This window comes from Equus quagga, chromosome 7 (assembly GCF_021613505.1).
Source record: "Equus quagga isolate Etosha38 chromosome 7, UCLA_HA_Equagga_1.0, whole genome shotgun sequence".
NCBI lineage: Eukaryota > Metazoa > Chordata > Mammalia > Perissodactyla > Equidae > Equus > Equus quagga.
Window position 1 is genome coordinate 61,325,687 of NC_060273.1, and position 14,469 is coordinate 61,340,155.

Genomic DNA, 14,469 nt, shown 5'->3' on the forward strand with positions numbered 1-14,469 from the left:
AGACCTCATGGACATGTGGGACTTCTCATGGTTATTGAAGTCAAGGTAGGATTTGGGTAGACAGGAGAGGACTTTTCAAATAAGGTGAGATCAGAGGCATAGAAGTATTCATCCAGGAGGCAGCCAACAGACTACCCAGCTGAGCTGATGGTCCGTGTTGAGAAGCGGTGGGAATAAAAAGTGGAAATGCCAGTTGTGAAAGAATTTAGATGCCAGCCTGAATTGATCATGCCAACAATGAAGATCTCCTGAAGGTTTATGGAGCTCAAGAGTACCCTGAGGGAAATGGTGTTTTAGGACGATGCACGAGTGAAACATACGAAGGCTGAAAAGAAAACATGTGACAGGCAGCAACATCCGTTTAGAGGCTGATGCAGAAATTCAGGATTGAGGGCCAGAGAGTCTGAGCCTGGCTGGAAGCATCAGGAATGAGGGTTAAATGATAGGGAGACACTCAGAGGGAAGACCTGCCACAGCCTATAACTGATGGACACGTGGGACTGAGGGAAAGGGAGGAATCAAATAAGAATCTGCTGTGACCAGGCCTGTGGGAGGGGGAGGCGTGCTGGATACAAGCTGGCAGGGAAGACTGTATCATCCTTTCTGAGAAAAGCACCTGCTGGAGGGGGCCTTCTTCCCAGTCCCTTCAGGAAAGGCTCTCACCCAGGCCTTTCTGTCCCAGGAAAAAGATGTGACTCCAGATAAAAACCTACTGAGCAAGGTGCAAGATGCTGCTCTGTGGCTGGAGACCCTGTCAGACACCACACCTGCCAAGTCTTCCGTCTCCACCATCTCCTCCATCGCTGACTTCTTCCTCGCCCTAACCATCTGCAACTCCGTCATGGTCTCCACAAGCACCGAGCCCAGGCAGAGGGTGAGAACCGGTGCTGGTGGGGGGTAGGAGGGTGGATGGGAGGAGGGGTAGGGTGAGCAGTGAAGCCCTGAACAGAGAGACAAGACATTGAACCCTAGCCACAGTGTCCTCATTTCATGCCTGTGAGACCTTGAACAGATCTCTTATCCTTTATGGGCCTATGTTCCCCATTTTTAAATATAATGGAAAAAGTCATATAGGGAGCTCTCTGTGTAGCTTTCAAATTTTGTGTCTATCTGGGTATATATTGAGTTAATATTTACTGAGCACTTGGTACGTACCAGGCTCCAAACACTTCACCTGCATTTTCATTTAATCCTCACAGCCCAGCAACCCTGTGAAGTATGTCTTTGGGTTTAACAAGCGAGGAAACGGTGGCTCAGAGAACTTGAGTGACTTAATGAAGGCTGTATGGTTAATACATGGCAGAACCATCTGTATGACTCCATAAGAATATCATATTATGCTGGTCTCTGCTTTTATATGGGGGTTAAGAAAATAATTGACAGTATGTATGATGTTCTGCCAATTGGGAGCTAATGCAGCTGGATGGCCATTGATGGAAGGTTACACTTTGAATGACTTTTCAGTATTAAAGATAGATTTGTCTTTATCCACGAACTCTCACCCAAGCTCCCTTGTGAGTGACTGATGAGAACATTAGGTGTTACCACTTGTGGCTGTAAAATCAAGAAAAAAAGAAGGTTCACCCAGGCACCAAGCCAGAGCCTCCCCTTATTACTTCCAGATTCCAGATTACCCTGAAAAGCCACTTCAGCCACTGAAAAGTCACCAAGTTATCAGAAGTCTTCAAGGAGTTTTGGGAGGCGGGAAGCATTATCTGAGAAATTAACTCTTTTTTTGAGAAAAGAAGAAGTACCATTTTGGGAAGGACAGCATCCAGCTCAATTCTCAAGTTAATGGGGAGGCTTTAGCTGGTAGGGAGCTCAAGAGTCTAATTTCCGGAGTCAGGCAGACCCAGATTTGAGCCCTAGCTCTGCTTCCTACACACTGGGTGAGCATGGCCAATTTATTTAACCTCTCTGTGCCTCAGTTTCCTCCTCCATAAGTTGGATGATGATTGTATCCCCTAGAGTTGCTGGGAGAATGAAATGAGATGCTGCACACAAAGATACAGCAGACAAGGCTGTGGGAAGAGTTCAGGGAATGTGAACCCTCACTGTGGGTCTGGCTTTTGTCTCCTTTTCTTTCTTTTGTCTGTGATCAGAATGGATGGTCCAAAGATAGAGGAAAATGAGCATTGTTAATCCCTACAATGCCGGGGCTGGAAGGAAACAAATGGCCTAACTCCTCCATGTTATAGGCGGGTAAACTGAGGCTCACAGAGAGAAGAAGAGTTGCCCACAATCACAGAAGCCCCAAATAATTCACTTATTGCAAAATGACCTTCCTATTCTGCCATAAGACGGCTTGCTATTTTTCCAAACATTGAGAGTAACGTTCCACTTTTCTCTTTGGACCACAAGGTCACCGAGCCACCCTCGACCAAGGCTCTGGGCCTGTCCCTGGAGAAGATTCAGCAGCTCTTCCAGAGGTTGAAGCTTTCAAGCCTCAGCCAGTCATTCTCGTCTACTGCACCCTCTGACGCTGACCTGGGGGAGAGTTTACCCAACATACCGGTCTCGGACTCGGATGAAAGGGATGACACGTCTGTGTGCAGTGGAGACTACTCTACTGATGGTGGCTACAGGAGCAGCACATGGGACCAGGGCGACATCCTGAGGTCTGGGTCGGCCGCTTCCTTAGAGGAGGTGCTGGAGGCCCCAGCCCTAGGCCTGGCCAGCCCCGAGCTCTGTTACGAGGCCGAGAGCCCTGATGAGGCTGCCCTGGTACATGCCGCCCATGCCTACAGCTTCACACTGGTGTCCCGGACGCCCGAGCAGGTGACTGTGCGCTTGCCCCAGGGTACCTGCCTTACATTTGACGTCCTCTGCACCCTGGGTTTCGACTCCATCAGGAAGAGAATGTCCGTGGTTGTGAGGCACCCACTGACCCGTGAAATTGTTGTCTACACCAAGGGTGCTGACTCCGTTATCATGGACCTGCTGGAAGACCCAGCTTGCAGTAAGTCCCACCTCGCCAGGGCTCCGTAGAGGCAGTGTGGAATGGTAATGAGGAGGTCAAGTTCCAGTGTCACTTACTCCAGGGGGTACCAATTGGAACGCAGGCCCACAAGAATCTCTCCTCAAAGCAAATTCCTTAAAACACGCTGCATCCTACCTCTCCTCGACCTAGGGATTTATAGTGCTCGCTAGCTTGTTAAAGACTTTGGGCAGTCTGGTAATAGAGAAACCTCTTTAACTCTATTTATCCCAGTTTCCAGTTTTCCAAACTCATTTAAACATGGATTGTCCATACACATTTTTTTTGTTTGTTTCATCAGGACATCTATTAACATACCATAGAAGGCACTGTGGTCCTAAGTTTTAGTTTTGGAGAGAAGCCAGCTGCACCCAGAGAGGGAAGTGACTTAAGAAAGATGGCACAGTTAACTCATGGTCAATCCTAGGCCCAGGTAACCTGAATCCAATTCAGAGCTCTCCCCGTGCTGTCAGAATCATGCACCAGGCTCAGTTCACTCTGGGAAGCCTCAGGTGTCCCTCTTTATTATCCTTTTCCCAAGCCTCCCACAAATGGATTTTCATAAACTTGTGCCAAGCCAGAAAAATGTTCCAAAGTCCCTACATATCAGCATCCAATTTTGGAGTGACATGAATTAGCGTGCAGCCGCTTCCTGATTGCTAACAAGGAGAAGACAGTTATGGGGCTATGATTCTCCCAGGATAGGAGATTCCAGCCAAGCTTTAGAATTGCCCAGGCAGCCCAGTGCCTCCTGCATTATCAGCTGTGGATCAGAGCCAAGAGGTTCGTGGGGATTGATGAGTGTTTAGAATGGGAAGGGAGCTAATTAGGTCTCTTCATCCCCAGACTCTGGCAGACAAGTGAATTCAGTGTTTCTGAGTCAAGGGAGCCATGGCACTCTATCCCTGGGCAACACCCATCCAAGCTGCCCTGGAGACGTTTTTTTCATTTGTTCCTCACCTGATTCCAAAATGGATTAGAGATGCTTCCAATAAAAGACACATTCACAATGTTACTATAGAAATTGAGAAGCAACCCTTTGAAGAGGAGGGAGAAAATAACCCCAGGTTTAATATTTTTACAGTATTTCAACATTCAACTTGACCCTGAGGTTCCTGGTAGCCTGGGCAAAAAGGTAAAGTCACACAGGTCAAAGGCAAAATGGTTTAATCCCAGGATCTGATGTCTTTGAAAATAAAACATTATGGACAGTGCTCAATAAGAAAATGCACAAAGACTGTGCTTAAGGCATCAGGAAAACAGTAGCTCCTGAAAAATGAGAAAATAATCTTTGAAAGGACTTTTATATTGCATGAAAACAGCCTTAGAATAGTATCATGGGAAAAATCAGAGCTTTGTTGGACTTCCTTATACTTATCTTACTGTTAAGAATTGTGTTTTTCATTTTGCATTATATAGAGAGATGGATGAGGTGCAAAACAACTGCTTACTACTTAGGCCTCTAAAAATCTCCATCCAGCCCTGGTAAAGAAAGATCCTGAAGCTTTTCCAAGCTCAGCTTTACAAAGAGCTACAATTGGTTAGTGATGTCTGTGACATCTTAAAGGAAGTGGTGAGGCATCAATCATGCCCCATACCCGCCAACCCAGGCTGAAAACCTCTTCTTATCTGATAGATAAAAGTACTAGAATGTCAAGAGAAAAAGATAAATTTCTTCTAAAAGAAACATGTAGGACTTCATAAAGGGGACTTTGAGCAACACAGTGAAATGTTTTTCACACTAGATTTATAGGAAATGCAAAAAATATTTTGCTAAGACCATTTCTTATATAGGAAGAAAGCCTACCTGGGCAAACCCAATGTGCTGAAGAACTTAGCAATGAGATTCAGTTCTGTAGTTGTCTTGGAACCCAACCTAACGTAAGGGCTGAAGTCGATGACAGAGAAGGTAATGGATAGTATGTCTAAGAGCTAGCAAACAGTTGGTCACCCGGATCTACAGTGGCTACGTGGAACATACCTTAGGTATCAGCAGAGACCCAGACCTCTGGTCCCCTGATTCAGCCGGGCTTCAACTGGACCTGGGAATCTGTGTTTGTTGAAGTTCCCAGGTGATTCTGATTGCAAACAGGTGATTGGGAACAATATTTGAGACCACCTACCCTCCTTAAATAGGACTTTTTCTCAGCCAGGCTTTTGATCATCAGATATAGAGAGCAGACAATTTAAGGACTCCTGGAGTCATCACCATCCAGGGCACCCTGACAGCTCCCCTGTGTTTCTGAAGTGGGCTGTAAGGTGGTTCCTCCTCTAAAGATTCCAGAGTGTTAGGAGTAGGTATCCATAAGCATTTGTACATGACCTCATGGGGGACAATGGCTATTTGACAGTGACTGACACTGATGTGGAAAAGAAGGTGAGGAAAATCAGAGCCCGGACCCAGAAGCATCTGGACTTGTATGCAAGAGATGGCCTTCGAACCCTGTGCATCGCCAAGAAGGTGAGAACGCACTCCTCGTTTAGTAACTGAAAAGCCTCAACCCTCATTCCATCTTTTCTATTTCTTTTTGGAAGACCTTTAATGTTGGTTGTTTTAATATTTTCAAAATTAGCTATTCTGACTCACCACAAAGACCCATGACTTTGACAATATTGCTGGGGCAGAAATCTGAATGGTAAGGTTCCATATCACTGTGGCTTTGTTATTCTCTGCTTCTCGTTACATATGTCATTGATAAGCCATAACTCATAACATCATTTTTTGATGTTATACTTTTGCCTTCAAAGTATCCTTTTGAAGTTTGCATTACTTGCCTAGATTTGAAATTTGGGAGATTTTATGTAATCACATAAAAATCTAGATTTCTGCTTTCTCTTGAAAACTTAGAGGGTCTGGCAAACTGAGTCTCCATTCTTGAATAGCAGCAAACAGCTAGAGCCATGTGGCATCTGATCCCTTCAATGAGGGATATATTCTGCTGTGTTATATGGCTGGTCACAGTCCCCACCATTCCCTATTGCATTGCCCTTGGCCCGGCTATAGTCATGTACATCACCTACGTCAGGCCCTGCAGGTCTTTGGCTTTGCAGCCCCCGCCAGGGAGGCTGGCAAAGGGAGCTATGAATCCCGGAGCTGAGCATCTAATGAGGACCCTAAAATCAGGTAAGGGAGCTATGATGGGCATATGTTTCTAGATGGCTAGAAGTGGTTTCTCTTCCAGAAGTCCCCAGAGAGCTTCATCTCTTTTATGGTGCTTAGTGCCACATACAGTTTAAGAGCATCCACTGTAAAGCCAGACCTACCTGGATACAAGTCCCAATCTCACCACTTCTCTGTTGTGTAACCTTGGGCAAGTTTCTTCACCTCTCTGAGTTTTGGATTTTCTTATCTGTAAAATGGTCCTAGTGCTCTCTACCTCATACAGTTGTCATGGAGATTAACTAAAGTGACACATGTACAGTGCCTGGGACAGTTGTCAGCACTTATTACTCTATAAATTGTGGTTATACCCTTGCCACCTTCTATTTTCCACTGAAATTATTTGTACTTATTTTACCTCTTCTAATAAGACTGTGACTTCTTCAAGAGCAAAAGACCGACCTGTGTCCCCTTGGTTTCCCCTATAGCACCAGGCACAGAGGGAAAATTAAGGAATATCTGATGTGTGGACAAAAGAATCGTTCATTGCTATAAGAGACAGTATGCATGTGATGCCAGCAGAGGGTTCTAAAAGTGCTATGGGACTCCAAAGGAGGAAGATGTGTCCTCTAGTTAGATTCTTCCAGCTATTGGGCACCTCCAGCAGCTGGTGGAGCAGTCTATGGGGCTATGCAGGACCTAGCTACTGCTTATCTTTCCAGCCTCACTGCTGGCTCCTCTCTGCCTGGCTCTCCATCCTTCAGCCAACTGGTATATTCAAGAAACAGAAACAGAGCCACGTTCATCGATGCCTCACGGCCTTTGCACTTGCCCCTCCCCATGACTGAACCCTTCTCATCACTAGATCTCAACTTGCATGTCCCGTTGTTTAAGATACCTGAAGATCCAAATGAAATACCCCTCTTCCCACAGCTATCCGTCTATCCAGGCACACTCCATCATATCACCCTCTTCATTTTCCATATGGAACTCTTTGAAATGATCTGTTCTCTTAAATTATTTACTTGGATGATGTGTCTCGCCCTCCACTAGCACGTAAGCCCAGGCCTGCAGGGATCTTGTCTGTCTTGATCACAGTTATACCTCCAGTGCCCAGAGCATAGCAGGGTCTCAACAGATGCTTGGTGATAATGGAACATGAGGATCAATCCTTCATTGATTCATGTCTCAAAAGAAAAAAATCATTGAGGAGAAAGCCCCATCTGATTGTGTAGCGAAGCTCAAACAGGCCCATACGAGACCGAGCACATGGGAAGGGGGAGGGATTCACCCAGAGCTGGGAACAAGCCTATTCCTGTCCCATAGGTCGTAAGTGAAGAGGACTTCCGGCGATGGGCCAGTTTCCGGCGTGAGGCCGAGGCATCCCTCGACAACCGAGACGAGCTTCTCATGAAGGTTGCAGAGCATCTGGAGAATCAACTCACCTTACTTGGTAACTAAAAATAAGTCGTGATTAAATGAAAAAAAGGAATGCTGCAAGGTGGGAAGGGAGTTCTTGGCCCTGATTCTGACACTGTTACAGATGTGTCTCAATTAGGAGCCTTCCCTGGGGTGCCCTTCCAGGTATTTGGCACAAAAGGGATGTGCCAAAACCCAACCCAGACTCCACACAGAGCTTCCTGAGGATGCCCCAGGAGCAGTCCTGCACTCCCTGCTGGATAAAGCCTGGGAGTTTGGCTGCTTCTCCTCTAGTCATTCAAATGTTTATTGAGCACCTACTCCGGGCCAAGGAGCATGCCAGGCATCGGGCTGTGACAGGGAGCGAGTGTCACAGGCCAGACCTCCTAGAGCTCAGAGGTTAACAAGGAATCTGGAAGATTAAACAGGTAATTTCAACAGAGCGTGATGAGGGCGGGAAGATGTACCTGGTGGGATAAAAGCACAAAGTAGAAATGCCGACCTCGCTAGGGCCAAGGAGGGTGCACAGAGAAGAGGAGCTGGTCAGGCAAAGGGGGAGAGTGTTCCAGGCAGAGAGAAGGGCCCGAACGAAGGCCTGGAGGTGAGAAAGCCTGGAAACTCAGAGGGCTGAGATAGCTGGACCACGGAGTGTGGGGAAGAAATGACGTGAAGCGAACGAGGTCAGCAGGACCCAGATTACCAAGGGCCACGTAGGTCAGATGCTGAAAGTTTGGAGGGGGGAAGGGAGTAAAAGCAGGGCAAATTTGTGCTTTCCTGAGATTCCTCTGGCTGCTGTGTGGAAGTTAGACTGATATGCTTGGGGAAAGATGAAAAGCATGGAGACCAATTAAGAGACAGCATTGTATTTCTTTTGGAGGAAAAGCATTGCCAAGGAAGAAGAGGGGAGCTTTATTTATCAGGATTAATCTCCTCACAGCTCGGGAACAAGATCTAGGAAAGACAGTGTCCGAACACCATGCACACACTGGCCACAGGGCCAAGCCTTCTTTCATCTTGGGAGGCATTGCTGACCGAGGACGAGGGCCAAATCTGGGCCCTATCGAGACCTTGCTGTGGGCCCAGGGACACACTCCCACACCCCTCTGAGCCTTAGCTTCTCCTCTGGATACATCGCACTAGTCCAAGCTCTCAGCCAGCCAGGGTGCCAGAGGACAGTGCCAGGAACGCTGTAAGAAGACAGTGATGCCTTTACACAGAAAAGGTGGCAGCAAGACTTGGTAGGATGGGCGGCAAGCATGGGGCAAGAGCTTTGCTCCCCCCTCCTTCAGCCTTTAGTTTCCTGTGTCTGACTGCAGGGCCTCTGCCTACTGCCTCACAAGGCCCCCTGGAAAGCTGGCTGCAAGAACTCGTTTCAACAGAAGCCAGAGCTTCTATCCACCACACAAGGCCATGGGAGTGTCACCCCGTTATGGCACTTGACCCCCTTCTTGCCCCCCCCACCCCACCCCCAGGTTTCTTTTGTTTCAGGGGAGCACCTTGGGCTCAGGGGCTGGAAGTGCTCCTCAGCTGGTTCTGCATGAAAGAGAGCACACTTGTCAGGACCTGTCGGCTTCCCTGGCTGGGAAAGGCTCTCACAACCCTCCTGTTTCATTTTCTCTTTCACACAAATAAATGTGTTTTTCCTCTCCTCTCCTTCACTCTGCCTCCCTGTAATGTAAATCAGCTTCAGAGTCTCCCCTTCCAGGCTAAGCCTTGGAGGGAAAAGTGAGGATCGAGCCTTCACTTTTCACGGGGTTGTTCTCCTGTGCATTTGGGTCTGAAATACAAAACACATTTCAGGGTAGAGAGGTTAGTTTTCTTCCCTCAAGTTGGCTGCAGAAGGAGAGGACTGGGCTAGGAAGAGATTTCATCCTACCACTAGGAAACTGCCGTGCCAGTAAAAGCTGCATTGCATTCACGCTGGGTCCCACAAAATGAAATGATCTTTTCAATATGCATCCAGTGTAACTGCTTTGCCAACCTATTGTCACTTGGGATTATTAAAAGAAATGAACTGCCTTGCTCCTGCCCAGAGTGAAATGGGCAGCCATTAGTCTGTGCTCTGAAATGAATCTCAATTTAAATGCAGATTTATTTTGGCTTAATCGCTTAGCAACTATTCAATATTTGGGTATATATTCATCAGGGTTGGTGTAAAGCTTGAGATCATTCAGAAATTATGGAATCTGCATATTTAATTCTCTCCAAGAATATTATCAAAAACTTGAGTCTCGGTTAATTCTGCTGTGAGCAGTTGCAGAGCAAAGATTTCAGTCTCTCCACTTCTCTGTGCTCCGATGGTCACTGTGCGGGTCCCGGCCACGGTCAGCTCTCCTCTGCACTCCTGCTCAGCCTCCAACTCACTGTTAGCCCTGAATCTCCTCCTGCTGCCTCCAATCTCCAATCTGTTCTCCAGAATGATCTTAAAACTCAAAACTGGTCCTGTCGCTCTCCAGCTTTACTCCCTGCTGGAGCTTTCTTTGCTACTAAATGAATTCTGAATCCCTCGATGCCCAGACAGGCTCTGCATGCTCCTGCCCCTTACCTCCCTTCCTGATCTCACCTCTCACCCAGCTGTGTCGTCTTCCACGCTGACCGTTGGGCTTCACACACACTGATCCCTCCACCTGGAATTCTCCTCCGTCCCCGTCTCTTGACTTTATCTTCCAGGTTTGAGCTTCAATGACACTTCCTCAGCAAGGCCTTCCTTGACCGTCCAGATGAAGTTTGGGTCTCTGATAAAAGTTTGTGTGGCACCCTGGGCTTCTCTCCTCATATAGCTCAGTTATCAATCTTTATTCAACAGGCCTTTGAGCTTCAAGAGGGTAGGGACTAGGTCTGTCTATTTCACTGCTGTATCCTGGGTACTTAGCACAGCCTAGAACGTGGAAGACATTTAATAATCATTGCCTGGCTTGATAGGGCTTTGGGGAAATTAAGCAGCTAGTTTTTCACCATAAATATGAGCTCTGGTATCTTTGATCACTCCAGGAGCCACTGGGATCGAAGACCGGCTGCAGGAAGGTGTTCCAGACACAATCGCTGCTCTGCGGGAGGCTGGGATCCAGCTCTGGGTCTTGACTGGAGATAAGCAGGAGACAGCGGTCAATATCGCCTATTCCTGCAGATTGCTAGATCAGACCGACACCGTTTACTCCATTAACACGGAGAGTCAGGTGAGGCCTAAGTACGGCTCAGACATTTAAGTGCCAAGCCAACAGGAGACAGGCTTAGGGGTGGGATTTGGGTACACAGGGGAAGCACCCCTACCTCCAAATCTTAGAGCCCATAGGGCCCTGGAAGTCATCCAGCCCAACATCTCCTGCCTCATCCCCACACATGGTTGACCAGCCTATTTATATTACCTCCAGCAGTACGTATTAGAAAGATTCCCCTCTCCCAAATTCCACCCTTGACCCACTCTCCCCATTCTACAGATGAGGAAATGAAGTCCACCTGGGCCACCACCTGCCCAAGGTCAGCCTGGTAGTTTCTGATAGAAAGACTAAGTCTGGAAAGCTGCTCTCCTCCCAGGCCAATGCTATGTGCATTACACCATATTGCTTGCTCATAAAACCTCAATTGTTCATTTCTTATACTTTGGATTAACTCATCCATTGATAGTCTGAGTTTAAAATTTCAGCTCTCATTTGTGTATCAAACTGGTTTGCCGTGGACTAAAACCTGGAGGGAATGATATATGAGACCAGTATGTTTTGATGGGGTGAGGGAGAGAAAGAAAAACAAAGTCCTAAAACTGCAATTTTCAACCCAAATAGGTTGTGGATGGCAGGGAGAGAGGTTTCAAGAGAGGGCTGTATATATTCAAGGATGTAACACAATTTTACATTTAAGAGGAAAAATCTATTTTCACAATGTTAACTCCAGAAGGTCAGGTTCCACTATCTTCTTGGCTGATGAACATGGGAAGCAGGCATTGTGATGTATGCTATCAAAAGGGAACAGGACAGCACTGCATTGCAGGGCTGGTGGGTAGAGGGCACCTGGAGAGCTAGGGCCTGCCGTGTGGAAAAGGATGGAGAAGAGAGGGGAAGGTGGGAAAGGGAAAGAATGGCACAGAAAAAGAGGCAGGGAACATGGTGGAATCTCTTTCCGTTTTGCCTGAGGCTGATCTGGACCCAGCACAGAAGTTTGGGAGGTTTAAATTTGGCTTTTATTCCATGAAGAATCCACATATACAGATTAAAAAAAAAAACAACCACCACCACCAAAGGTAGAGTATACTGAGAAAAGTGCCTTAGGCCCTTAGATAAATTGGAAAAATCATTACTTTCCTGTCAGGTGCGCAGATTGCGCTATGATTAGATTAAACCCCGATGAATTCTCGAAATGAACTTAATCTCAGGGAAATCTTTGGTGTTAATATTATGCTTAGGAAAGAAAGTAATTTGCAGCTTGCTTGAGTGCTTGATCCCTGTGATCCCCATTGATGTGTGCCTGCCCCGCTTGCAATGATCATTTCACTCCAGGTGATTCCAGAAGGAGGACTTTGGCAAACCTGAGTCAGGCAGCCCAAGGATGGAGTGGGCTTCTTTGGGTTCTGTGAAATGCAATGCTCTTCTGTAAGGAGCTGAAGATGTTTGTTAATTAATTAGCCAAAGTTGCTAAGGAGCAGTGGGCCACACTCCATGTTAAGTCACTGTCAACTGTTTTATAGTTATCCGGGACCCTCCGAGATGGTTAGGCCCTGCCCCCACCCCTGGGTCTGCTAAACCTGTAATATTAGTCTTTCTCATCCCCTTGTCTGGGAAAAAGTGGTGGCTGCATAGATATGTTAAGATAGACACTGGGGAAATCCATTCCAAATCTCAGATTTATTTAAACCACAGTTTAATGTAATTACATATTCAATGGATATTTCCTCCAAGGGTTTTAATCTGCCTAATTCATTATAAATTGATTTAGCACTACCGTTTCTTTGTTATGTATCTTAAAGTTACAAGCAAGTTATGGGACCTGGCTCGACCTCAGGCTTCTCATCTGTAAGATGAGAGAGTTACTAACCCATCACTGGAAGTGTTGCTCTGTCAAGGAATTTTAGAAGGGCGTCCAGTATTAGACAGGAACTAAGAATAGCAACTATTGTTGTATTATTAATGACATATATTGAAGGCTTACTATGGTCCAGATACCACACCTTTCTGAACTTTAGTCTCCTCATCTGTAAAATAGGGATTAAAAAGATTTGTTTCAGGGGCTATTGGGAGGGTTAAATAAAAGCATAGAAGAAAAATACTTATTAGCACAATATTTCTACTAATTAACAAATTACCCCAACACTTAGCAGCTGAAAATAGCAGATTTTTGTTATCACTCAATTTCTGTGGGTTAGGAGTCCAGGAGTGGCTTAGCCGGGTACCTCTGGTTCAAAGTCTGTCCTGAGGTTGTAGTCAAGCTGTCAGTCAAGGTCGTGGGCTCATCTAAAGGCTCAACTGGATGGGTCATTTGAGGATGGAGACGAGTCCTTCTTCCAAGCTCACAGACGTGATTGTTGGCAGGCCTCGGTTCCTCGCCCTGTGGGCCTCTCCAAGGAGCTGCTTTTTCCCCAGGGCAAGCCATCCAAGAGGGTGAGAAAGAGCACCAAATCGTAGCCACAGTCTTTTTGTAAATTAACCTGGAAAGTGACATCCCATCATTTTCACAGAATTCCCTCTCAGAATCCTCTCTCTCACAGAATTCTCATTAGGAAGGAGTCACTAGTTGTAGCCCACTCAAGGGGAGGAGATTCCACAATAGCATGAATACCAGGAGGTGGAGATCCTTGAGAGTCATCTTAGAGGTTGCCTACCACAGTACCTGACATATTAAATATTAAATGAATGGTACCTATTGTGATTATCACATGGAAAATTTGAAATAAGTAAAATCAGAGATTTCACCTTGAAGCTTACATCGCCAATGACTTGTTGCAGTCATGTGTCTGAGGAATGTATATAATTTGTGCTAACCCCAACTTCCAGCAAGGACCATCCTGGTCACTTTCCCAGATAGGTGCTTCAGGTACAACCACCTCCTCCTGGAACTACTTCCTGTGGCCCCTATAGGTCTGTGCACCTCTTATTGCCTACGGCACTCAGTTTAGCATCCCTAAAGGAAGACTCCAGAATAACGAACTGTGGTCCTACTCGCTCCAAAGTAAATTATTCCAAACAGTCTCAGAAACTTCTAGATCAATGGTCCCCAAACCTGTCATTTCAGAACAACCTTCACAATTTTTGCCAAGATCCGCATATTACCTGTTTTTCATTTAATGGGTTCATTTAAATTGACTCAATTTGAACATTTTAAATTTATTTTTAGAAGAAATTTTTGGCACTACAGTAAATGAAAAATCATCATCCCCTGCCATTGATAAAAGAACAGCACTGAATAAAGATCATCTGAACAAAACAATGCTATTAAAACTGGTAATACAGTTGACTGCCACAATTTTTCTCTCTCCTTATTAAAAAGTGATGGTTACAGACATTAAACAGGTATGAAGGATGTATTTAGAACCCAAATCTGACTTTATCTCTGATGTAATCAAAAGTAAAGAATGGTGTTAGAATTTGAGTGGTGAATATGATGTAGTCGACACAGAAATTGAAATATAATGATTTACACCTGAAATTTATATAATGTTATAAACCAGTTACTTCAATTAAAAATTAAATTAATAAATAAAAAGTAATGGAGAATTCATAAGAGCAAGTAGCTTCTTCACTGTTTTCAAGGTAAATAGAAGAAAAGAATCTATTGATTTCAAAGAAGTTTCTTTAAATCAATAAAATTTTCACATCCATGGTCAGTTTTAACCAATCTAACTAACACATTCATAACAACGGATAAACACGCAGTCAATTTTTTTTTCAACTAAGAAGCCACAGTTTAGGGAGTAATGATCTGCCTCCACTACTAAGTCGTGGGGGCAAGTTACTGATGATTGCACTGTTTCAATGTGCTCATATCT

The 14,469-nt window shown here is 45.6% G+C and overlaps 1 protein-coding gene across 8 annotated transcripts in view; it reads left to right on the forward strand.

Moving 5' to 3' along the window:
- The window catches only part of ATP10B (ATPase phospholipid transporting 10B (putative)), a 285,082-nt gene that overhangs the window by 240,014 nt on the left and 30,599 nt on the right, over nt 1-14,469 (forward strand). For all 8 annotated transcript variants that reach the window (XM_046667349.1, XM_046667350.1, XM_046667353.1 and 5 more), the window contains 5 exons: nt 683-874; nt 2,362-2,959; nt 5,329-5,438; nt 7,404-7,530; nt 10,488-10,672. In XM_046667349.1, coding sequence (XP_046523305.1) covers nt 683-874; nt 2,362-2,959; nt 5,329-5,438; nt 7,404-7,530; nt 10,488-10,672 — 1,212 coding nt within the window. The remainder of the gene's footprint in view (nt 1-682; nt 875-2,361; nt 2,960-5,328; nt 5,439-7,403; nt 7,531-10,487; nt 10,673-14,469) is intronic.